General features: G+C 35.3%; 2 protein-coding genes across 2 annotated transcripts in view; one reads left to right on the top strand and one right to left on the bottom strand.

Moving 5' to 3' along the window:
• Nucleotides 1–23,170, top strand: part of LOC128994209 (coiled-coil domain-containing protein 130 homolog) — a 55,685-nt gene extending 32,515 nt beyond the window's left edge. Inside the window, exons 5-6 of the mRNA XM_054418591.1 lie at nt 20,102–20,240; nt 22,907–23,170. Of these exons, the coding sequence (XP_054274566.1) occupies nt 20,102–20,240; nt 22,907–23,064 (297 nt within the window). The 3' untranslated portion in view covers nt 23,065–23,170. The remainder of the gene's footprint in view (nt 1–20,101; nt 20,241–22,906) is intronic.
• On the bottom strand, nt 644–9,814 carry LOC128994208 (uncharacterized). The gene is made up of 8 exons (XM_054418590.1): nt 9,700–9,814; nt 6,382–6,438; nt 5,759–5,879; nt 4,801–5,039; nt 4,221–4,341; nt 3,263–3,501; nt 2,682–2,802; nt 644–1,458 (listed from the first exon to the last, which is right to left on the bottom strand). Exons 1-8 carry the CDS (start codon nt 9,799–9,801, stop codon nt 644–646), a joined length of 1,815 nt encoding a protein of 604 aa, XP_054274565.1. The 5' UTR covers nt 9,802–9,814.
• Nucleotides 23,171–27,332: the final 4,162 nt, after the last annotated feature.

Genomic DNA, 27,332 nt, shown 5'->3' with positions numbered 1-27,332 from the left:
TAAAATTTAACAATATTACCCTAATCAATGTAACTTCTGTGAGTTGGGTGAACATGTTAATACTTTTTTCAGACTGTATCTGGTCCTTTAATTTCTGATCTTGTTCTTCCAAATACTTATGGATGGCCTGAACATCTTTTGCCAAGACTTTCGGTTTGGGTTTGCTTCTTCTAATCGTTCTAAAAGTTCTATCCACTTTCATCTCTACATCTGTGTTCCAATTTAGGTCCATTAGAAAAAAAAAATTGTTAATGCCGTTGGTATCAGGCTCTAAACCTTCTTCGAGGCACATCCCTTTACAAACTACTGCAAGTTTTCTTATGGACTGACCAATTTTTCTGGCCAAAGAGGGGGTTTTAAATAATCCAGTTTTTTCATCATAATCAGCAATATTGTATACTGCATCTTTCACAAACTTATACATGTCACCTTTAAACAGGTTCATACAACTGTAAAAATTAGGTTTTAACTTTTTCAATTCAACCATTAACCTGCCGACTTCTCTCAACCTATTGACAATTATCCTGTGTTGTTTCCTCCTGTGACCATATTTCGAGTACAATTGTTCTCCCCATCTTAGCAGTAAAGGATCTTGCAAGATGAATTGTGAAGTAGAATCTTTTTTCATGGTGGTCAATATGTTTTATTTCAGATCACTTTGGCTTCCAGCAACTGAATACATAAGCTCAGATCTCTGAGTTAGAGATCTATCCCTGCCCTTTATTTTGTTAACATTATGCTTCTTCCTGCAGTTCGGGACATGTTTGTGCAATTCTTTTCTACTGTAGCTTGCACCGCAAACTTCGCAGGGAAGAACTTTGGATGGTGATTTCATTGCTTGACTCCTTTTTTTTGGTATTATTTCTCCTTCTCCAACAGAAAGAACAGTTTGGTTATGCATAAAGTAACCTCTATTTACCAGCTTAGTTATAAGATTTCTCCTTTCTTTACATTTTTTGGGTAGAGCTAAAAACTCTGAAACTTCAACTTCATCGCTGTGTTTTGCTTCGAAATGTTTGGCCAATTTGTTTTTCTTAAATTGTTTGCAAAAAGTGCAAAACAGCTTTTTATCCCATTTTCTTTTACCTTGGGTCTGAATTGAAGGTATTGCTAAAGTTATTTTCTTTGGCACATTTACTAACGGTTCAAGGTTATTATTAACTTCCCTTACAAGCAATGTGTTACTATCTAAATTTTCAACAGGAGAAACATGTTTCAATACATAAATATCACTCAATGGTTTCAACGGGTTTTCTTTTAAGTGAGCCTTACTGTTGGTGTTTGTAGCATTTGAAGAATCAGACTCACAGAGAGATGGAGATGAAGGAGGCTGGTATTCATCTTCAGTGTCACAGCCAGATGAAAAATCAAGCACACCTATGTCTTTTTCGTTGTAGTTGATAGTGTTCTTCTGGCAGTTTCGTTTTTTCCTCTTTAGTGCGCCCGCAGTACAGTCGTCTGAAAGAAAAAACATTGTGTTACAATCCACAATAAGATTTAACTTCCATAACACTTTGAATGTTCATAATTATTTTACAGCTGTTGGCTTTAATATTTTATTGTATCATACTAAAAGTTGAATGGTATTGGTAACAAACATATCTTTCGGAAGCTCTTTTATCAATTTTCCATTTATAGATATAAATTATGTCTGATTGCACGATTACTCAACCCAAAATGATCCAATTTTGATGAAAATTTGGTACAAACGTGTAAACCTACGTTTACTGGAACGAGTTAGCGAACCAGCAGAATCGGACCATGGTAACGGGGGTTTATGGGGTTAAAATGGGTTTCTCCCATTTTTGACCCTAAAATTAAAAAAAAATTGCAATTCCTCTCCAAATCATTTTGAATACCGGTAGCTTAAAAAAATGATTTTGTATATTGAAGCGCTGTTGTAGGCCTAAGCCTAACGGTCACGGAAAAATTCAGAAATAGTGTAATATAAAGTTCCTTTGTGATTCTTATGGAGAAACTTAAAACAGCTGTAGTTTACTTCTTTATGGATATATGTTGATAACATTTGGAAACTATTTTTATTTCATCATATACTGACGATGGTCAAAAGTCAAAAACACTTTTTACCTTCCCCATAGCAGCAAACCTAAGCACTCGTTATTAAATGTGATGTTATTTAAATTGGGAATAAATATGTCTTAATTATGGAAATATTTTGTACACGAACAAATAAAGGAACATATAAAGAAAAATTTTAATATAGGCCTACCTAAACGGTAGAAGTTGACGCGATTAGGCAGGAGTTATGTCTATACCAGCTACAAACAGGATCACATAAATGCAAGTATTTATACCAATTTATGAAAATGCGATCAGGAGGCTATTTGCTACGCTCATTGCGCAAGCAACTTGTAGGAAACTAGTCGAGAACACCATTTTTAAGAAATAATCGAACTTTTGTACGAATTACCCGTAGCCAATAAACGTAGTGTAACCAAAGAACTGCTAGATTTTCTTGGACAGGTATGGCCTTCCTGTAGATTGTTTAAGGCTGTTGTTCCTGTAGTTTGCGAACCAACATTATCAAATTATGGGAACAGGGGTTTTCCCCTGTCAGGTAGTTAAGATAAATTCAAGCATAATCTGGGCAGTTTTTCCCAGTACTGTAACTAAAATCTGTTTTATGAAGAAGAGGGGAAAAATGATATCATATAGCCTACCTAAGATATTGCTGGAAGGTTCCTCTGGAATTGGAGGCAATTGCGATGTCCCCAGTTGTGCAGTTATGCTCAGTTCTTCATTATTAGGTGTCACTGCCAAATCTTCAAACAGTTTTCTCTTCTAAAAACATAACAATAAAATAAATTACAAACATTGCTAGTATCTTTTTAAGCAGATGTTAAAAGTCAAATTAATCAAAAAGATTTTAAGCTATTTCCTAAAATTTAGTAGCCTATGTAAATCAATAACTTGCTGCAATGAAATTACATAAAATAATGAGCATCCATCTTTAAGTTAAGTTACTTCAATTAAATGCAATTTTGGGACTGTTTGAAAGAATACGCCTATGCATTTTTAAGATCTCTTACAAAATTATCATAGCCTAAATAAATTTAATGAACATACACAGTATGGTCTTCATACTAAATTTTGCAAGCTGAAAACCCCCATTTTGCTACCTATCAGGAAATAAAACTCTAATCGAGCCACAATGTTTAACCGCGGCTCAAAACCGCATTATGTCCTGGCCTAAAGGCTAATTAATAACAACCACCCTATCCCATATAGCCACTCAACCTACCTTCAATATATTGTTTGATTTGAAGCTCGGTGTAAACTGAAGATGTTCTTTAGTCTCATCCAACGGTTGCAGTTTGCCAGTTCGCTCACAGAGAGATGGAGATGAAGGAGGCTGGTATTCATCTTCAGTGTCACAGCCAGATGAAAAATCAAACACACTTATGTCTTTTTCGTTGTAGTTAATAGTATTTTTCTGGCAGTTTCGTTTTTTCCTCTTTAGTGCGCCCGCAGTACAGTCGTCTGAAAGAAAAACCATTTTGTTACAATCCACAATAAGATTTAACTTCCATAACACTGTGAATATTAATAATAATTTTACAGCTGTTGGCTTTAATATTTTCTTGTATCATACTAAAAGTTGAATGGTATTGGTAACAAACATATTTTTCTGAAGCACTTTTATCAAATTTCCCATTTACATATATAAATTATGTCTGTTAGCGTGATTACTCAACCCAAAATGATCCCATTTCGATGAAATTGGTACAAACGTGTTAACCTACGTTTACTGGAACGAGTTAGCGAACCAGCAAAATCGGACCATGGTAACGGGGGTTTATGTATATCATTTATCAGGAGTTTCATTTATCAGGATCATCGATCAGGAGGCTATTTGCTACGCTCATTGCGCAAGCAACTTGTAGGAAACTAGTCGAGAACACCATTTTTAAGAAATAATCGAACTTTTGTACGCATTTCCCGTAGCCAATAAACATAGTGTAACCAAAGAACTGCTAGATTTTCTTGGACAGGTATGGCCTTCCTGTAGATTGTTTAAGGCTGTTGTTCCTGTAGTTTGCGAACCAACATTATCGGATTATGGGAACAGTGGTTTTTGGGGGTTTTCCCCTGTCAGGTAGTTAAGATAAATTCAAGCATAATCTAGGCAGTTTTTCCCAGTTCTGTAACTAAAATATGTTTTATGAAGAAGAGGGGGAAAATGATATCATATAGCCTACCTAAGATATTGCTGGAAGGTTCCTCTGGAATTGGAGGCAATTGCGATGTCCCCAGTTGTGCAGTTATGCTCAGTTCTTCATTGTTAGGTGTCACTGCCAAATCTTCAAACAGTTTTCTCTTCTAAAACATAACAATAAAATAAGTTACAAACATTGCTAGTATCTTTTTAAGCAGATGTTAAAAGTCAAATTAATCAAAAAGATTTCAAGTTATTTACTAAAACTTAGTAGCCTATGTAAATCAATAACTTGCTGCAATGAAATTACATAAAATAATGAGCATCCATCTTTAAGTTAAGTTACTTCCATTAAATGCAATTTTGGGACTGTTTGAAAGAATACGCCTATGCATTTTTAAGATCTCTTACAAAATTATCATAGCCTAAATAAATTTAATGAACATACACAGTATGGTCTTCATACTAAATTTTGCAAGCTGAAAAACCCCATTTTGCTACCTATCAGGAAATAAAACTCTAATCGAGCCACAATGTTTAACCGCGGCTCAAAACCGCATTATGTCCAGGCCTAAAGGCTAATTAATAACAACCACCCTATCCCATATAGCCACTCAACCTACCTTCAATATATTGTTTGATTTGAAGCTCGGTGTAAACTGAAGATGTACTTTAGTCTCATCCAACGGTTGCAGTTTGCCAGTTCGCTCACAGAGAGATGGAGATGAAGGAGGCTGGTATTCATCTTCAGTGTCACAGCCAGATGAAAAATCAAACACACTTATGTCTTTTTCGTTGTAGTTAATAGTATTTTTCTGGCAGTTTCGTTTTTTCCTCTTTAGTGCGCCCGCAGTACAGTCGTCTGAAAGAAAAACCATTTTGTTACAATCCACAATAAGATTTAACTTCCATAACACTGTGAATATTAATAATAATTTTACAGCTGTTGGCTTTAATATTTTCTTGTATCATACTAAAAGTTGAATGGTATTGGTGACAAACATATTTTTCTGAAGCACTTTTATCAAATTTCCCATTTACATATATAAATTATGTCTGTTAGCGTGATTACTCAACCCAAAATGATCCAATTTCGATGAAATTGGTACAAACGTGTTAACCTACGTTTACTGGAACGAGTTAGCGAACCAGCAAAATCGGACCATGGTAACGGGGGTTTATGTATATCATTTATCAGGAGTTTCATTTATCAGGATCATCGATCAGGAGGCTATTTGCTACGCTCATTGCGCAAGCAACTTGTAGGAAACTAGTCGAGAACAACATTTTTAAGAAATAATCGAACTTTTGTACGAATTACCCGTAGCCAATAAACGTAGTGTAACCAAAGAACTGCTAGATTTTCTTGGACAGGTATGGCCTTCCTGTAGATTGTTTAAGGCTGTTGTTCCTGTAGTTTGCGAACCAACATTATCGGATTATGGGAAGAGGGGTTTTTGGGGGTTTTCCCCTGTCAGGTAGTTAAGATAAATTCAAGCATAATCTAGGCAGTTTTTCCCAGTTCTGTAACTAAAATATGTTTTATGAAGAAGAGGGGAAAAATGATATCATATAGCCTACCTAAGATATTGCTGGAAGGTTCCTCTGGAATTGGAGGCAATTGCGATGTCCCCAGTTGTGCAGTTATGCTCAGTTCTTCATTGTTAGGTGTCACTGCCAAATCTTCAAACAGTTTTCTCTTCTAAAAACATAACAATAAAATAAGTTACAAACATTGCTAGTATCTTTTTAAGCAGATGTTAAAAGTCAAATTAATCAAAAAGATTTTAAGTTATTTCCTAAAACTTAGTAGCCTATGTAAATCAATAACTTGCTGCAATGAAATTACATAAAATAATGAGCATCCATCTTTAAGTTAAGTTACTTCAATTAAATGCAATTTTGGGACTGTTTGAAAGAATACTCCTATGCATTTTTAAGATCTTACAATTCTATTTTATTCTTACAATTTTATTTAGGCTATGATAATCTTACAAAAGTATCATAGCCTAAATAAATTTAATGAACATACACAGTATGGTCTTCATACTAAATTTTGCAAGCTAAAAAAACCATTTTGCTACCTATTAGGAAATAAAACTCTAATCTCCACAATGTATAACCGCGGCTCAAAACCGCATTATGTCCTGGCTTTAAGGCTAATTAATAACAACCACCCTATCCCATATAGCCACTCAACCTACCTTCAATATATTGTTCGATTTGAAGCTCGGTGTAAACTGAAGATCAGGATCTGCTTCCTATAATGATTTATAAGGTATTAATTGATTGCATTAAAATGAAAAAATATATACAATTACGCTTTACCTTCGTCAATACACCTCAACTGCCATAACGGCCGTAACCAACAAATTTATCCCATTTGAGCTGTATTGGCGAAGGTAAAGCCCAATTTTAGTTACGTTACAGCTCAGGAATAAAACTTGGAAAGATATTATATAGGTAGGCTACATATTTTCCCTCAATATCGTCAAAATTAACGAAATATACTTGTATTATTTTAGTTATGGTATTTTGGTATTATCCGGAGGCCAAATCTATACAGTGCGTTACTGCAGTTGTGTTAGGTTGGGTTATCATTACCTAATGAAAAGAATATAGGCCTACTTTAATTGACCAACTGCCAATATTTGACATGATTATAATTAGGCCTAGCGATCTTTGAGTTCTGCCTCACAGAAGGCAGCGATGTCGGTGAGGATTAAGTTGAATGTGACACCGCCTATAGCTGCCACACTAAAGGTGATGCGTGTGCTCTAATCAATGACCACACCTTGCCCTACTTAGAAGAGATTTGGCGAATGTATGACTCATCTGGTTTGAATCATAATAAAACAAGGAATGTCCTACAAGCGTACTTATGATAACCCAACCTAACATAGCCACCACAGCCCGTTGTATGAGGCTGACACTCAGATAATACCAAAGTACCTAATTTTAAGTAGGCCTGCACTATTACAATTAAAGACTAACTTGAAATTCCGAAAATGTGTTATCAAGAAATGTAGTAATAGTTTAAGTTACACATTTTTGTAAAGGCAATAACATTGGAGATCAAATGAAGTAAGATTTGCTCATGGAAAATGATCATTACAATAAATATTTAAGACTTTTTTTCTATAAAAACATTTAGTTATCCACATAGGCCTACCTATGTTTATTTTTCAAACACATAACACCCACATAAAAACTAGGCCTATACCTACCTATAAAATAAAATAAAATTTATTCCCCTGCATGAATACATTTTAGTTATGAAGGAAAATATAAGCAAATGTATATTTTATGGTGTTTTAAATAAAATGCTGCTGTGCCTTTTTTAAGTGGCAATCAAATCGTTTATTCATAATTTGACAAATTGTTTCAAAAACGGGATAAATGTTATTGTCCCAAACTTTAAATTTATCATGTATATTATCCACAAGAAACAGTTTAGAAACTAAATAAATACAAATTTACAACACACTAATAAATGTAATTCAAAGTACGCCTAATAAAGTCACACCAGCGATATTCGTTTTGGTAGACAGTCAATAGAGTTCACAAATTCCGGCTGAAAATAGTGTTTAAAGTTTCTAAAAGTAAAGTCCCAGTTTATTCAACACACAATAACAAAACTAAACATTTACAACTTAAAATCATCAGCCTAATGCAAACTGATAAAGTGAAATCATACCAAAACTCGACTTAAATAGTCGTTGGTCAACAGATATTGAGGTTAGTTAGTCAGACAAATGTTCACGAAAAGTAACAGCTGATAGGTAACTTTAGAACCAGTGGTGCAATCCAAAACAGTTAAATACAAACGCACTGAATTTCAAATAAGTTATGTAGTCGCTCTGCCACGTCACAAACACAAGGATTACTTGATTTTTATTTTTGTTTTGAGAACATTTGAGAATCAGGGCTTCTATATCGAAATAATTTTAGCACCATAATATATGAAAATTCGGGTACACTTCCATATCTGTTGGCACGAACAACCGAAATGAAAATATTGATTAATATATCGATTCTCCCATACCTATATCGTTTGTAGGTAGCCTAAGGTTAACCTAACCTAACTAACCAAAGGATATGTCGAATTAAACAATAATCAATATTACTCATTCGGTTGTTTGTGACAACAGATATGGAAGTGTACCCGAAAATTATTCCTTATGCATCGGCGCCACTCGCTTCTTTAAAGACAATAAATATTCCTTGTTATAATTTTTTGAAAATAGCCTAACCATGTTTTGCTGTTTTGAAACGCTTAGGCCTACATGTAAATACAACTGACATTTTCTCGTTCACTTTAATGCCTAATTAACTTACCGTACCTACAGTGATCTATTTGTGAGGTACCCGGTACAGTCCATCTAGGCTTTTAGGCTACTTTTTATTTAGATTTAACCAATACCTTATAAAAAACGAATTATAGTGCTTTTTAGCTTTCTTAATGGCATGCTGACTAACTTCTACTTGTTTAATGATAAGCCTCCATAGGGAAGGATATTACACATTTGCCTATAGGCTACCTAGGGGACTCTCAGTAACTCGTAACGCCCCGTTTATGCACCAAGAGCGGGAGCGGTACGGTAGCGATTTTCAACACCATTGAGTTAAATGGGGCTGTTTAAGCACGAAGAGCGATAGCAGTAGCGGTTGACCGCCCGCTGCGATTTCTAATTCGACCGCTGTGTATCTTAGTTAGAAATCGCAGCGGTTGCTTGGTATAGAGCGGTTTTCAACTACATTTAGGCAAATGAGACTGCTTATGCACGGCGGGAGCGGTTGCAAACTTGACCCACGCGCACGTGCACTTAGGACAAATAGCCTAGTTGAGTTAATTATTTGGTAGAGTTTGAGTTGGCAAGACTGTGTGCCCCATCCATTCTCCTTTGACCAACCGCTACCGCTAATGCGCTAATGCTTGCACAATTCTGACAAAATTTTCACAGCGGGAGCGGGCTCGCTATCGCCCCTTTTGGAGCCCGAGGATCGCTCGCTTTTGGTGCATAAACGGGGCCTTAGGTAGGCATATGAGAGGCAACTTGGATACAGTTTCTTAACTGGGCTACGCTAATATTGATTGAAACTATCGATTCGATTAGTAAACCTTCATGCGATTTTTTCACAATCAGCAAGTTTGGTTGGTTAGATTAAGTTAGGTCATGATAGGCCTAGTTTAATTTATAGATTTATTTTACGATATCGATTATTAATCAATATTTACAATTTAATAGTTTCTATCAATATTAACGGAGCCCAGTTAAGAAACTGTACCCGGCAACAACTTTAATCTAGCCTAGGCCTAGGCCTACTAACTTATGACTAACTGGTCCTGGTCATTCAATGAACTTAGCCTGTAATACTAGGCCAAGACAAACCCTAAACCTAACTTGCATTCATCCGAATACATTTATTTAGGAATTTAAAATTAAACTAAAATCGGAATGAGGCTAGGCCTATTGTGTAAGCTAAACTTACTAACTTATTAAAGTACAATGTTTGCTTACCTCTAATGCCGCAAATCGGTTGCTACTGCAACCGTTGGCTATATGTAGCAAATATTCTGTCCTACTACAGAACTTGTTTTTACACCTCAAACAATAATTCATGACCGGAGCACAAAACACGCGACTTGAAACATAACGTCTAAATTAACCTCCAAATGCCAAACTTTGTACTCACTCACTAACCGGGCTTGGTTTTGTTTGAGTGAGCCTACACGACGAAAAAATATGAAAGGGAAAGTATTTTAAATAAAAGATAAGTTAAACTTGTGATAAAATCGAAGATTAAATAACTATGACTGAGTGAAGAGTTAAGAATGAAGATGTGAGTTAGGTAGAGGTAAAACGTGGTAGAACTCAACTCACTGAGATGAGAAGGAGAAGAGAAAGAGAAAGAGAAAAGGAAAAGTAGTTGGAGAGGAGAAGAAACGGAAACGTAGTTTTTTTTATCTGTATTACACGATCCTCGACTAAGAGATTTTGCTATAGGTTACACTATATGAAAATACCAGTGTCATAAATTAGGTGATCGTTGCAGACAGCCAGGGGCGGCGGAAGCAAATTTTTGTTAGGGGGTCAGAAACCTATGGCGGAGGTCCACATCCGGGGGGTCTGGGGGGTATGGAATACCCCCCAGGGTACAAGGGGGGTCCGGGGAAAATTTTGAAAAATAGAAGCCTTAAAACGTGTTTTTAGGCTACCTGAAGAACATTTTTCTTCAAGCAGTAACAAAGAAAATTTACAATTTAACAAAGACGCTACTCTGTTCATTATAAAAACATTATAATAAATAATACACACACATCTCAAACAAACAAAAAATGAAGTACTGGTGCCCAGATTTTACTAAAGCTGTCAGCAATGAGTTGCTGCAGATGACAGAGAAGAGTAAACAAGCTCTAAGCCCTAGGGATTTATGTGTTCGCGTAATTTCGGCAGGCTCTGCCCCTCCCCCTCAAAACTGAATTAATAATAAGTTAAATTAAAATTGGCTGCTTGATTATAGTTAATCACAAAAGTAAGACTGTAGGGTATAACCAAGTAAGTGTGTCCACTGGGGCTAAATAATGGTTTACACAAAAAACATTACAAACATTGTATTGGCACAACATAAAATTAGTAAGAAATACAAAACCTTTTTGATGAATTATTGCTAAAATAAGTAAAATCCCACACGAGAATCTCAAGATATTAGCCTACTACAAGTTTACTAGATTTGTAAACTTCTGCTGATGAAACTTCAGTAGGCCCTAACTTGAACTTCAGTCTTTGAAATTCCCGAAAACTGCACAGCGACTTTCAACTCTAATGACAAACATTCATGCAATGTGCTTATCATCAATAGATTTAGCAATGTCCCTATGGACGGATAAGATGGCAAGATGGTTCAATCTCTTCTGCGTCATCGTGGAACGCAGCCACGTTTTCAAGCGACGAAGACAAGAAAAGGTTCTTTCTGCAGTTGCTGCAGACGCTGGTAAGACAAGCAGTAACTTGACAACCTTTCCTACTTCAGACAAAAATCTTTTGTTTTCTTGAGGCTCACTATTTAAAGTCACAACTAAATCACGTACACTTTTAACTTCCTTCTTTTTTGGTAAATCTTGTAGACGGTTTAATTGGCTTGTAAGCTTTTTCTTGTCCAAGTCAGTAATTAACTCTCCAGGAATTAACCCAAAATTCCAATACGATCATGAACATCAATTAAATTAATTATTACTTTTATAAGGTTTTGTGAGTATTAAGCCCCTTCATAATAAATGTAATAGATTATTATTAATAACTAAATTGTTTAACTTTGTACTTAACTTCAGTAACTGTTATTAGGCCTACTTATACTTTTCTTCTTGGGCCGAAAAAATAAATGTATACAGTACAGAATGCTTTATATCTTTAATTTTTTTTATATGAACCCCTGACCCTTGACCCCCCTGACCCTTCCTAAAATTTCAGGGGTGTCAACTGACCCCCCTGACCCCCTGGTTCCGCCGCCACTGCAGACAGCTAAACTATTATTGCGTGAAAGTTTTATTTTACTGTAAAAAAGACCTCGAATTCATTAAAAGAGGTGGGGGACCCCCTCCAAAGTGTGTGAGCTGAAGACCTCGAATGACCCTTAAAGCAAAAGTAAAAAGACCTCAGATTCAAAGACCTCGAATTAGTACTGAACTGACACACGAAAACTTAAAGTCGAATATACGACTCCACATTTAACAAATTCCATAAATAATTGTGGTTTAAGGTTACATGTAATGCCGCTTAAGAGTTCCAACGCTAATTTACATTAAATGTCGTTGAGATCACCAGGACCTCGAATGACCTTTAAAACACCCCTTTACGCTAGGACCTCGAATCCACTCTTATGTACAGATGTGTGTGTGTGTCTGTGTGTCTGGATGTGTACAGAGCTAGGGACTACACCTGTGGTCCGATTTCAATGAAATTTGGTATGTAGGTTCTAATCCGTGGTATCTCCAGGCGTTTTTTTCATTTTTTTGAAATTTTGATTTTTTATGGGTATTTTCCCATAAAAACCCATAATAAACTGGAAAAATCGGATTTTCTCAAAAATGGCCCGAACGATTTTGATAAAAATTTAGTATGTTGTAGCCCTTTAAATTCTGAACAAAATGGTACAAATCCCATTTCTGTAAAAATTACGGTTCAAAAGTTATGGTAAATTATGTTATTTTCCCATAAAACCCCCATAAAATAACAAAAAATAGGATTTTAGACAAAAATCCGGTTTTGATTTAACAGAGTATGCTATGATCCTTACAATTTTGATAGTTTTTGTCATTTTTTAGAAAGTTTTAATTTTAATGGGGATTTTCCCATAAAACCCCATAAAAAACTGGAAAAATAGGATTTTCTCAAAAATGGCCTGAACGATTTTGATAAAAATTTAGTATGTTATAGTCCTTTATATTCTAAACAAAATGATACAAATCCCATTTCTGTAAAAGTTACGGTTCAAAGGTTATGGTAAATTATGTTATTTTCCAATAAAAATTCCCATAAAATAACAGAAAATCAGATTTTCCCAAAATTGGCTAGAACAATTTTGATAAAAATTTAGTATGTTATAGTCCTTTAAATTCTGAAGAAAATTTTACAAATCCCATTTCCGTATATTTACTCTCACCGCTTACTCATGAGAAAGGTTGTTGACAATCTTATGGGAGAAAGTATGTGTCAGAATGCTGATACCGTTTATTTAGTTTGATTTGATTTGATTAGTTGATTCCTGAGGTAGGACGGGCCCACAGCTAGTTAGAATTTGAAAATGCAACTATGGTGAAGTCATCAGATTGTTCTCACAGTGACATGCAAGCAAATAAAATGAATTAAGTGAGCAAAGTATTTTGCAAGTACTGTACTTGATGCTTTTGAACAATGCATTATTCTGCTTGAAGTTGAAAACCGTGATCAGAATTCCTAGATGGTCTGTTTATCAGCTGGAAGACCTGTACCCGAATCGGTGGAAGACAATTTAATCAATGTAGATAATCAATTCAAATTTCAATTCAATTCAAAATATCTTTATTCATTCAACAATACAACAAAATAACAATTGACAATTAATATACATTACATAGAATACAAGACATAGTTATAACCAATACAAATTAAGAATGAATAGTTAGGTTCCTCATTTTCTCGTGTTGAGGAACCATTACAATCTAAAAGACGTACTGGAGAACAAAAACAAATAATACATTATGCTATATATAAAGATTAAACATATATAATGGCAAATTTGTATCAAAACAATTTAAAACTATGAAATAAACGTTTTTTCACAGATTCAAATAAAACATTAAAGTGATAGATAATAACAATAAAATACAGTACAGAAAAAAATCAAAACATGTGTACTTCCATTTACAACACCTAGGACAATAATGTTTCAACTCCAGGTAAAGTAAAAAGCCACTTCTTTAACCTATTTACAAATATTTTAGAACTAGTACTTAAACAAATATCCTTTGGAAGAAAGTTAAATAACTTAGGAGCTAGAAAACTAAAAAAGCGTCTAAAAAACTCATTATAAGGGTGTGGAGTAACAACAAAATTTCTAGATCTTAGTCTATCAGAATAAACCTGTTGATTTCCTAAAACGTGACCAGATCTAATAAAAAATATTCTTAGTACTCTGAAAACAAAGAGGTGTCTTAGTGGAAAGATTTTTAGAGATTTAAATAAGGGAAAACAATGTTCTAGCCTGTCTACACCCATAATCAACCTTACTATATTTTTTTGGGCTACAATCAAAGGAATAATGCTGGAGTGGTAAATACCTCCCCAACATGATATGCCATATTGCAGTTTGGAATCCACCAAAGCAAAATAAGCAGTTCTTAAAATAGATCGAGGACAGCAAGACTTTAGCAAATAAAATTTTCTTAGGCAAGACCATAGATATTTTTTTAGATTATTTACGTGGGGCTTCCAGCTAACATTTTCATCAACTGTGAGACCAAGATATTTAATGTCTTTAACTTTCTGAATATCCATGCAACCCTTACAAGAGGAAGCCGGTACTCCCTGTAGACAGTGTAAACCTTTATAAAGTAGTTTTTGATCTACTACATCGGTTTTATTCCTCAAGGAGAATCGAATGTACTTGGTTTTGTCACTCAGGGCCATTTTGTTTGAGGTGAACCAGATTTTTAATTGATCAAGATCTTCTTGCATATGTCTCATTAAAAGGGCTGAATCCTTATGACAGTAACTAAGAACCGTATCATCGGCAAAACAAGTTATTCTTCCAAAAAATGTTCCTGTACATAAATCATTGATATAAACTAAAAACAGTAAAAACAGAATAGGGCCAAGCACTGAACCCTGGGGGACACCACAGGTTATGAACAAATTAGAACTAGTGACCTTTTGTAGCTTAACACATTGAGATCTACCGGACAGATAACTATTAAACCAATTCCAGGCAACTCCTCGAACACCTGCATTCCAAAGTTTTGAAAGAAGTATTGTGTGATCAACTGAATCAAAGGCCTTTTTAATGTCCACAAACACACCACACACATTGTTGTTAACATTTAGACCATTAGCAATTTGAGAACAGAACTGTAACAACGCGTCTTCTGTAGATCTCCCATTTATAAAACCAAACTGGTCATTACTAAAAAAACTAAATAAGTTTAAAAATTTTACAAGTCGATACTTTATCAACTTTTCAAAGATTTTAGAGAACACTGAAAGTAAGGATATTGGTCTATAGTTATTACAGTCTCTAATATCCCCTTTTTTATGTAAAGGAATTACCACAGCTGCTTTTAACTCATCTGGAAAAATACCTAACTCCATACTAAGATTAAAAATGTGGGAAAGAGCTGGTGCAATTAGATCATGAATTGACTTAAGCATAGCTGCAGAAACACCATCAATACCAGGTGACTTGTTGGAATCTAGGCTTAATATAATCCTACTTAACTCTTCCGAGTCAGTTGGTACCAAAAATAAAGAGTTTAAATTGTTTTTTGATGGAAAACGTTTTGAATAATTGGTAACATCAACCCCATTCAAAGAGTCTAACCCATTACGCAAATCGTCTATAACATTGATAAAAAAATTATTAAATTCATCAGCTATTCCCCGGGGATCACTTATGAGTTCGTTGGGATTTGTACGGGAATAAACACTAGCAATATCTTTGTTTGAATCATTGGCACCCAATATGCTATTAACAGCACGCCATTGTTTTTTCATATTATTTTTATTTGAATCAAACAGGTTTTTATAATACTGCTCTTTTCTTGTATTCATATCAGCCTTTAACCTCCTCGAAAAAGTATCAAAATATGTCCTTAATCTTGTGTTTTGTGGGTATTTTTTAACCTTTTTGTACAATGCATTTCTAGCAAGTTGCCTTTTACATAAAGCATATGTCATCCATGATTTAAGTATTTTGTATTTAACGGTGTTTTCACTACAGAGAGTAGACCTATTTATTATATCTAAGAAACGATCCAAAAACAGTTTAAAAACTTCATAAATGTTATTACAAGTAAAAACAAAGGACCAATCTGTACACTCTGCTAGGCGCCTTAACATAATATAATCAACTTTCTTGTACTGATAAAGTTTATCTGAGTTGATATTGGTCAAATGATGACCAACACTAAGGTTGCAGACCGTACAATCATGATCAGTTAAGCCCAATGGAATAACCTTACCACTGCTAATAATATTATCATGAGATCTAAAATAAATATGGTCAATTAAACTAATGGTATTGCCCGATATGCGAGTAGGATCATTTATTAATTGATTTAACCCAGAGTTTGCCATCACTGCCTGATATCTATCAGATTCTACAGAGTGTTTAAGGAGACACAAATTTATATCACCGACAACCAAAAAGTTGCGATCAGTACTTGTAGATAACATATTTTCAAGCTCATCAATAAAGGTTTGTTTTGAATATGAATGTAGACGGTAGAGAGCAAGCAGTGTGATTGACAAAGACGGAGAGATGTCAACAATGACCTTGACTGAGTCAGCTGTTCGCAGCGCAGCGCCTGGTTCTGCCAGACGGCTCGAGTAACAATTAGAAACATAAACAACAACTCCTCCGGCTCTGTAATCGTTATTACACGCAAAGTAATTGCGATAACCAGATATTCTGAATGCATCGCATTCACAATCGCTGATCCAAATTTCACTTAACACAATTATATCAGGCAATACTTTTAAACTATTAAGAACTATTATAAATGAATCAAAGTTTTCTCTAACACTTCGGATGTTTTGATGCATAATTTTTAAACTATAAACATCTTCAAAAAAACTATTTAAAGATAATATTTCATTGCGATTGTCTGACATTAATTAAAATAAGACATAATACAAAAATACAGGTATGTCTATAGTTTACAGGGAAGCTATATCTTCCTTAGTTGCAATATGAATAACCGAAGTGTCGTCAGCCTGTCTCATGAGAACCCTACCATTCTGGACCCAAAGATACTTATATCCTTTGCTCTTCTTTGCCTCTTTAGCAGCCTTGTACAATCCTCTTCTGGCTAAAGTTAGGCTTTCATTAATGAAGACGGGGACCGGCCCTGAAGAAATCTGGTAGCCTACGTGCTGGGTTGTGAAGTCTCTCTTTCTATTCCTCCTCTTCTTGAGCAAGATTTGCTTTACCTCTCTACGAACAAACTTAACAATTATTCCCGAAGGCCGCCCAGGATCTCTACTCTTGCCCAGCCGATGACAAATGTCCACCATGTCTCTAGAAATGTCCACATCCAGAGCCGCACCTACTTTTGACACAACCTCATACGTATCCTCATCAGGAAGCTCGGGTATACCATAAATCTCTACAGTATTTGCTCTTTGGTACTGCTCGGTGTCATCTATCCTTGTCTCGAGCTCCTTAACTCTCTTACGTAACTGTTGGTTTTCATCCTGTAGACCTTGGACTAAATTCATAAAATCTGCTAACTGCTTGTTTTGTTCTTTCAGTACATTCTTTTGATCCTCCACCAATTTGTGAACAAACTCAAACGATTTATTCATTTCTGTATCCATTTTGTCCTTTCCTCCTTAGCTTCTTTTAGCATTTCAATTATGCGAGAAATTTCAGTCTTACTCTTATCTGGAGAGTTGAGAACCGGGAATCTGAGTTAATCTAGGGAAAACTGATTGCAAACAAATTAGTTGAGATATGAGCTAAAAGAAATATTTTTCTGGAGTTTTACTGCTGTCCCAGGAATGTGATATTAACCTTGAGAAGCTGATGACATACCCATTAGATCCAGGACCAGGGGCATTAGCCACTACCGATGGATGCCCAACAAAAACAGAAAAGGCCAAACTGCTCCATGCTTTGGAGAACAAGGGTATATAGTAGACGAACCTTCCAAGATTGAAGAATGTATGTATGTAATTGACGGTATGGCTTACTTTTAGGTTCTTACTAATATTCCAGAAACCTCTGGTGAACTAGCACAGATTGCCTTCAGCCGTTTTCCGAAATTCAGAATGATATACTTTATTACGGATACCTATTTAGGTGTATCTATTAAAAACATTGAAAGGGAGAAGGGGATTTGGAGACACGTTTTTAATGAGAGGTCCAAAATCAAGATCCCACGGGATTGGAAAAAAATCCTAGCTAATGGTAAAAATAAGGAACAACGGGTTAACCTGCTAAATAATGAATGGTCTCAGCACAAATATGCATAAATTCAAACAAGCTTCAATACACGTTTCTAAGGTTCTTTTTGGTGATATTTTGAAATTCACCCCCCACCTACAAAAAGGGTTGCTAAGAGTAACTTAAATGTTTGTAAAGGCAACCCATATCAATCAGCACATTATTTTAAAGAAATTTAAAAAGAAAATTACAGTCGCAAATCCGATTTTGATACGAGGAAAACAAAGTTTTATACGTTAATTTTACTGGAACCTTACATTCCAGTAAAATTTACGTAAACAATTTCTCAATAAAATTTATTTAATTTAGATAGAATCTCTTAAAATCTCTTTCCTAGAGGTACTCGTTAAATCTAATGTTATTTAAATAGATTTAATTGAAAATCAATTCAGGCCAATTTGAAATCCGCATTGCCTGCAGGTTTGCTGCAGCGGGGGCATTTTATTAACTTTTTTTATTTTCATTTGAAGCCTTTGAATACATACTGAAGAAGTCAATAAAAAAATATTTCACCAGTAATTAACGCAGGCTACCCTTATGTAATTTAAATCAAACAGTTTTTAAATTTAACAGTTTTTCTTTATTTTCCGAAATACGCTGTAATTTAAAAGAGGCAAACAACTGAATTCTTAATCTGGTAGGTAATACCAACAAAAAAAAGTATAAGTCATAAATTCCCACGGGGGGGGGGGGGGAGGGTTTCATATTGGTGGCTCATGGTCTATTATGAGTACTCATATTTAAATGGAATTAATGAATCTTAACAGCTGTTTCAATTAAACAAGTTGGTTCTGTTCTATGATGTGCAATAGCATTAAAGTTACGAGGATTACCAACAGGGTGCAGCACTATAATTTTTTTTTTAAATTTATGACAGCTAATTTGCAACCAAAAGGTGAGTGAGCGTAGCGAACGAACTTCAACCTGGAGGCGAGTTAGCGTAGCGAACGAGCTAACCTGAAGGCAAGTGAGAACAGCGAACGAGCTCCAACCTAAAAGTGAGTGAGCGTAGCGAACGAACTTCAACCAGGACGTGATTGAACCATGCGAACGAGCTTATCTTGAAAATTAAGAAGTTAAACGGGGCAAAGCCCGCGGGTACAGCTAGTATATATATATATATATATATATATATATATGTGTGTCCGTGAACACGATAACTTGAGTAATTTTTATCCGATTTTGATGAAATTTGGTTTGAAGGTGTAAGGCGGGATAAACTTGAATGAGTTCGCGATCCAGCATGATCGGACCATGGGAAAAGGGTTTTATGGGGGGTTTTATGGGGTAAAAGTTGGTTTTTCTCACTTCTTACCCACAAAACACAAAATTTCCCAATTTTTCTCTAAACCTTCTTAAAGAGCTTAAAAAAACAAACAATTCAGTATATCAAAGTGTTTTTGTACGGTTATTGGTTACGGAGAAAACTAAAAAAATGGTAAATTTAAAATTCCCATGTTATTCTTATGGAGAATATTGTCAAATGTTGTAGTTTGCTTGTTTATGGATATATTTTGATCAAACTTGGCAAATTTATTTATTTTATAGTAAACTATCAATATTTTACTAAAAACACACTACTTTATTAGTTTCCTTGTAGCAGCAAACCTAGGTAGGTACTCGTTAAACCTAATGTTATTTAAATAGATCAATTGAAAATCAATTCGGCCAAATGGAAATTCGCTTAGACGGCAGGTTTGCTGCGGCGGGGGTATTTTATTTTATTTTTTTTTTAAACTTCATATAAATGACAAGACAAATTAAATTAAATCTAAACTTAAAGTAACAGGTTAGGCAAATTAAACTTCTTTGTAAGTTATTTCAGACTTTTTAGTTTTTGACCAATGTATTATGGATTTCTAAAGCTTAACTGAGGGTTTTGATGGATTGAGTTGAGTACTCTTACTGAACCTATAACTTAAACTATTGCCTTGAAGATTAAAGAAAACCCCTTATGGTTTGAACCAGAATTGATTCTAAAAATACATCACACGTTAATCAAGAAGTTATTTAAAGACATACGATCAATATGTAAGTAAATTAATAATCAAAGAGTGTTATACATTACATTAACTGGCCACAATAACATTATCAAAAGCCCATTAGCTTAGCACTACCAGCTACACATCGACTGGGGATGGCAGCACAGTATTCTTCTGACCAGTGAGTAACAATGGTTCATAGTTTATTGCAGCACAAATTTAAATCCATTTTTTAATCCAGGTAAAGAAGAAAGAGTTCAAAGCTAAAGAGAAAATAGATAAAGCTCTGTTAAAGAAGACAGGTCTGGATATTGCTTTGGTTCCTGAACACGATGAAGACATCAAATTGGCCTCGTTACTCAAAATGAAGCCTACCAGAAGTAAGCTTTGGTATTTTTGAAATGTCTTTTGAATTATTCTTTTATTGTTCTACTAGCAGAGTACCCGTCCTTCATACGGGGTTGGCGTATCATTATAAAATGCTTATTGCAGTTATACTTGGCTTTGCGTTTGCATTGGGAGAGGACACGGTTTAAGAAAATTTGGTTCTTAAGGTATGCTATGGTATAGATCATAATTCAACTGAAGAGCTACATTGCTTGCACTTTCAAACTCGCAGTTTCGCAAACTCGAAGACGAATCATCAGAATCATCAACACAGGACAGGATCAGGGTATAGCCAACATACGTCCAATAAGGAACAACATTTCTCGCAAACAAAATTCCAACAAACTATACTGCTAATTGATTATTGATTTCTTAAAATAAGGTGTGTTTAGCCTAAGATGTAAAATCAAAGTTAAATGCAAGTTGAAGAAAAATCAAGTTTATTTGTCAAAGTCAAAAAAAACTTCAATCTTTGATGGTGTTTTGCGAATATTTAAATTTTATTTTGTTTCAAAATATATTTTCCTTGTATCTCTGACTTCCAACTGTCCCAACTTGTGGCAAGGGAATTCCCAACTTTTCTCTTTCCCAGATTCTGGGGGGGGGGGGGGGGTGGAGGCTCCTCATGACTGTCTGTAGCAATGCCACTGGTTTTGTTTGATTTGTTATGTGTAAATATATTTACAGTGTTTTGTTGTAAGTATGTATATATTATATTTTTCTTTCTCAAACAGATTATTATTAAGTCAGATATGGCCGCGGTCCAACATGGAGGAGTCAAATCAATGTGTTATTTTGTTCCTTATTGGACGTATGTTGGCTACCCTGATCCCTGATCCTGTCCTGTGTTAATGATTCGTCTGCGAGTTTGCGAGACTGCAAGTTTGAAAGTGCAAGCAATGAATGCTCTTCAGTTGAATTATTATGATGACTATATTTTATACCTTTAGGCCAACTGACAGGAGTGCTTGCTAATAATTCCTAATTAAGGATTTAAACAAATTAATCAACTAATCACTTTGAAACAGATCTACATGGAAAAACCTAAAATGACGTTTAAGATCTATTTAATAATATTATTCAAAGCACTGATTTTAATGTTTCATAATTAAAAACTTGTTTAGGCCTAGTTGTAAGTTTTATGAAAGTGAAAATGGTGATCTTAATATCAATTTCTAAAAGCCTATTTTAATTTCATTATTTTGTAATAAAATATTTTTTTCCATACTAATTAGTTCTAGGCCTATTTTATTGTATCCCTAAAATTTTACACTGATACGACGGCTACCACAATGGTTTGTAATGTTTATTGGATTTAAAACAATACTTATTCAAGTTCTTTGGAGTCATAACATAACATTTCTTTATGAATTGGTAAAACGTTTGTATCCAGGGTGTCCCACGTAAGGTGTCTCGAATTGATTACGGAAAAACGGCTTAACGTACAAGGATGAAATAAAATTATTTCTCGCTAAATTGACCCCAAGGAATGACTTTAAAATGTTTTTAGCTTTCTTCCGATACAGGGTGTGCCAAAAACTGAAGGTCACTAGTTCGCATCTCAAAATTTTAAAACGTAAGCATATGTCATACACCGTTTTAAAGGAATTTAATAGATAAACATTTCGGCACTCCTTCCAAATTTTATTCTCAAGGCAAGTTAACAGAAATTAACGATCTTTTTCCGTTACAAAATGGCGGCAGTATTTTTGGGAAAAGTCAATATTTTTTTAATACTCTTGTGTTTCCTATACCAATGCACTTAGCCCTTCTCCGGTTGAATTTTTTTCCTTGTTATGAAATTAGCTTTACTGTGATATGCTACAAGTAACGGTTTTTTGAAATAATAAAAACTAAAAAAAAATTATTTTTGAAAATTTGCAAATGCCAATGCCCATTGTTAAAAATTTCCAAATAGCAAAATAATATGTTAAACGGCACATCATGTTATAGGTTTTTCAATTCTTAACAACTTTGTAATTTACACTTACTTTGTATCTCTTTTAGTTTTTGTGTAAACAACAAAAAACTTAATTTTACTATATCAAATGCATATTATTTGGGTTTAAATAACACTAAATTAAATGGGGCCATTAGTGTTAAACCCAAATAATAATTTGTATATTTTTTAAATAGTACAGAAGTTGGTTTCTTAAAATAAAAAATAGTTGGGAAATCTATGATAAGCAGTTGAGTCTTCTCCACCCCCTGGAATTTTACCAAGCAACACCACTGTCAGTCATCAGATGTACAGTCATGGCAAAACCCATCAATTTTGCAAAATCGATGCAACCACAATCACTGCTCAATTTCGCATTCATAAAAGCAACAGCGCTACCAAAATGTAAATTTTGTATTAATGTTTGTTTATTTATTCCAAACCGGTTTGAATTATTTGGAGAACAGGCTTCTGGAGAATGCGGCCTCCTTAACGAGGCTGTACTGTAGCTATTTAAGACTTGCTTCCTTGGTTGATAAACAATATGTCGAGTATGTAATTGAATCAGCAAGTCCTTTAGAACCATACAGTTTCTTGACCCATTCTCTGACAAGCCCCAATTAACAGGAATCAAACCAAATCTTACCCCTACTCAACTGTCATAGATCCTGTTGAGATTTGAAGTTTTTGCCTTTCTAGTATATCACTCTTGTTTCACAGGTGCTGTTGAGAACCAGAAGTTGGTTCGGAAGAAGATATCATTGTTGCCATCAACCCCCAAAACTCTCTCCGCCTCTGAGTTGGGAATCACAAGGCCAAGTTCTGCAGTTTCTTCTCTGGTAGCAGATTATGATTCCTCAGAAGATGATCCTACGTAGTTGCTACACTCTTTGTAAGCTGCTAGCCTTTTTGTACATATTATTTTCATGTATAACATGATATACAATATATATAACATGTTATTTATACATTAAACTACGTCTGTTACCATTGTGGTTACTCCTTCTAAACTTTGACAATTTGACGTTATGTATTATGTTCCCAAGTGCAGGAAAATTTGTTCTAGACTAGTGTGGTAATTAAATATTGTGTTAAATAAGTTTATTTGATGATTAGAAAGCAGGATTCTTGGTACAAGAGCTCTAGGCTCAGATCCTTACCACCACTATTGGCTTTCACTAACAAGATATTTCCTTGATACTCTGCTTTGAAGCTCATCTGAGCTGTGGGTTCTACCATAGATTAAACATACTTCCTTAGTGAATCTGAAGTGTGAAGTACGTGGTGTAATCAGATTTCTGTAGTCAAAGAATCACTCAGCAGCTGAAATTCATCGTGAATTGTGTGCAGTGTATGGCCCAAATGTTATGAGTGAAGGTGTATTCTGTCAATGGGTTGGGATGAAAAAAATTTTAATCATTTCTGACCTCCAGTAACGATTCCGTCCAAAAAAGGTCCTCCTTCAATGTCATACCGAGTGAGATATCATTCTTTTAATTTTGATAATGTCGGTAAGTACTTTTGAAATCCAACGAGCACAAAACTTGTGATACCGTAGCCAAGTTTTTCTGTCATTTTGAGAAATTTCAGGGAAGTGATCAGAAAGTTTCGAGATAGTGAAGCGCCGATTCTTACGAATTTTCTCGTTTACTCTGTTCACCAATTCATCAGATGGCCTACTGCTCCTGTCGCCATAATGAACGTTCGTTCTTCCATTTAAAAAAATCCAAACCAATTGACGGACTACACCTTCACTCATAATGTTTAGGCCATACACCACACTCAATTCCTATTGCATTTTTGCTGCTGTGTGATTCTTTGACTACAGAAATCTGTTTACACCATGCACTTCACACTTGGCATAATTTTCTATGGCGGCGCTCATGTTTTTTTGTTATAACAACAGAATGCAAGATTGTACGATGCTTTCTCTAGCACAGATAGAAGCGTGCTAAACGGCTGCGCAGGGCCGCCCCGAGGGCGGGGCGAGCGGGGCGACCGCCCTGGGCGCCGCGGCTTTGGTAGGTAAAAAATTTAACAACGTTATCGGCAAACAGCGAACGAATATTTTCCGGGAACTCGTAAACATGTAATCAATGACAATGACTATTTAAAAAAGACAATATTTAGCTTTCGTTTTCGTTTTATTCGTAAAATTAATACTGTTATTTAATATACAACTCGTACTATTACTAGGCCTACTTTTACGTCTGCCGTGTTGGCAATACTGCGAGTCCGAGACATACACACTGCGCATTCACCCACACGCACCTACACTTGCTCGTTTCTAACCTCAAATTTAGTTCAGTGTAGTTGAGTTAGTCTATGGTAGTTGTTACGTTACGATTAGCTCAGTGGTTGTGCAAACTTGAACTGTTAATAAAGACGTGGTTTTGACGATAAGTACAACATGTAACAGTGATATTTCCTTAGGCCTATAGTAGGATTACTACAAAGTGAATGACTGTTTTAAATAACGATGTCTAAAAAACTTTCTGGAGCGCAAAGACGCAAGTTAGTTCGAGAAGAGGAGGCTGCGACTGAAGCACTTCTGAAAAAAGTCCCAAAGCTTACATCCTATTTTGCTCCTTCCAGTTCTTCGGCGGTAATAATTAGTGAGCCTGAACATGTCTCAGTAAACGTGAGTACACCTAATGAAGTCCTTCCAGATTCAGTTTCGATTGAAGAAAATATTAATGAGAATGAAAAGTTGTCGATTTCATCTCCTAAAACCGTCAACGTAGGCCTAATCAATTCAGATCCATCCTCTTGGCCAGATATCATTAATAGAGATGAAAGAGACGAGTTAATTTTAAAAGGGCCTATACCGTTAAAGGCTGATAATGATTATCCAAAAAATGCCCAAAAGAGACATTTTTCTAATGAACACCAATTTCGATGTGCGGAAAATGGGGAAAAGGTAAAACGCAAATGGTTGGTGTATTCTGAAGGCACCAACTCAGTATACTGCTTCTGTTGCCGACTTTTCGAGCCTAATTCAAAGTCACAACTTGGTCAAAAGTCAGGTTTTAATGATTGGAAACACCTGGCAGAGCGACTTCGTTTACACGAAACCACACCAGAGCATTTCAAAACTATGACTATCTGGTTTGAAGCCGAGCTACGTCTAAAAAAATGTATTTCGGTGAATCATGCTCTATCGGACCAAATTAGGAGAGAGACAGAAAGATGGCAGGAAGTTTTTAAGCGCCTTGTCGCTATAATCTTATATTTGGCAGAACATAATATCGCTTTTCGAGGGTCATCTTCAAAGCTATTTACTAAGAATAACGGCAATTACTTATGTCTGATCGAGCTGATAGGACAATTCGATGGTGTCATGTCAGATCACTTGCGAAGGGTAACTAGTGCCTCCTCCCAAGTGACTCTTCTAGGAAATAATATTCAAAACGAGCTAATTTGTCTTTTGGGATCTGAAGTAAAGAAGGCTACAATCAGAAAAATAAATAAATCCAAGTATTTTTCTGTAATCTTGGACAGCACTCCAGATATAACCCATAAAGACCAGATATCTCTCACAATCCGATATGTAACAGAACAAGATGGAATAAGTGGTGATGTGGCCGTTGAAGAAAGTTTTATTGGATATAAAGTGGCAAAAGAATCAACTGGAGAAGCTCTCTCAGAGCTGTTGTTCGCTGAAATTGAAAGTTGCCATTTAAACATGAATGACTGCCGAGGACAAGCTTATGACAACGGTGCTAATATGGCTGGTGTAAACAAAGGTGTCCAGGCTAGAGTCTTAAAAGAATATCCTCGTGCTTCGTTTACACCGTGTACCAGTCACAGTTTGAATCTGGTAATATCTGATGGTGCAAAGTCGTCTGTTAAGTCAACCTCACTGTTTGGAATAATTCAGAGGATCTACACTATATTTGCGGGATCGACAAAACGCTATTGTATAGTGAGTGAACACGTCCAATCACTAACTATTAAACAAGTTTGTGAAACTCGCTGGGAAGCGAGGATTTCTTCCATTCAGGCTATCAGGTACCAGTATGCTGACGTTAGACAAGCATTAATTGAACTTGCAGACAGTGTTGAAGACCCTAAAACAGCATCAGAAGCTCAGTCTCTGATATCGCATATGGAAGATTTTTCTTTCTTGACTTGTTTAATTGTTTGGCACGACCTTCTGTTTCAAGTTAATCTTGTAAGCAAAACATTACAAGGGAAAATGACTGATTTAACATCAGCCAAAAGGCTGCTTGATAATTGCCAAGCCTTCCTAGGGTCTTTTCGAGAATCAGGGCTTGTAGATGCAATCATTTGTGCTAAGGAGATTGCCGAAAGTATTGGAACTGAGCCCGTTTTCCCGAAAAAGCCTTTAAGGAAGAAAAAGAAACAGTTTTCTTATGAAGGGCCAGATGAAATTAACGGTACTCCACAGGAACTCTTTAATAGGGATGTATTTTTGCCCCTTGTTGATAGTGTAACCACATCTCTTACTGAACGTACTGAACAGCTGAAAAAGCACCATTCTTTATGGAGCTTTTTGTATGACCTTAGCAAGTTGCCAGAAAAAGAGGAGTTGAAGAAGTGTTGCCTGAAACTTCAAGAATTTCTTACATTTGATAACATTAGTGACATAAACGGAAATGACTTGTATAATGAAATTATCCACGTGAAAAGCATCGTTCATGATGAACATAAAACAAATGAAGCGTTATCTCCCATCAAGGTGCTAAAGAGTATTAAGTCACATGACCAAAAAGATCTATTTACAAACTTGTGGATTGCTCTAAGGATATTGCTGACCATCCCCCTAACTGTAGCAAGTGCTGAACGAAGTTTTAGCAAGTTAAAACTCATCAAGACGTATCTGCGATCCACTATGACGCAAGAAAAGCTGAATGCATTGGCAATTTTATCGATAGAAAATGAGGCGGCAAAACAGTTAGACTTTAAAGACATTTTAACCTCTTTTGCAAATGCCAAAGCTAGGAAAATTCCATTGGGTGTAAATTAATCTTGTATTATGGTTTCAAAGTTGTATCTACTGTATTGCCAAAAGATTTATCTACATAAGTTCTGTTTGTTATACTGTAATTTCAATATTATAATGATACGTTTTTGTAAATAAAGTGTTGTGTTTCTTAATAAATGGTATACATTTTTTTAAAAC

Source organism: Macrosteles quadrilineatus, unplaced genomic scaffold (assembly GCF_028750875.1).
Source record: "Macrosteles quadrilineatus isolate MER2022 unplaced genomic scaffold, UCM_ALF_1.0 Scaffold_5__1_contigs__length_97177068, whole genome shotgun sequence".
Taxonomy (NCBI): domain Eukaryota; kingdom Metazoa; phylum Arthropoda; class Insecta; order Hemiptera; family Cicadellidae; genus Macrosteles; species Macrosteles quadrilineatus.
This window is presented reverse-complemented; position numbering and strand designations above follow the sequence as displayed.

What these genes read in the sequence shown, in the direction of transcription:
- LOC128994208 (XM_054418590.1), bottom strand. Translation starts at nt 9,801, where the DNA reads ATGAATTATTGTTTGAGGTGTAAAAACAAGTTCTGTAGTAGGACAGAA. An exon ending in AATCGAACAATATATTGAAG is followed by an intron (nt 5,880 to 6,381) that starts GTAGGTTGAGTG and finishes TTATGTTTTTAG; the next exon opens with AAGAGAAAACTGTTTGAAGA. An exon ending in AATCAAACAATATATTGAAG is followed by an intron (nt 2,803 to 3,262) that starts GTAGGTTGAGTG and finishes TTATGTTTTTAG; the next exon opens with AAGAGAAAACTGTTTGAAGA.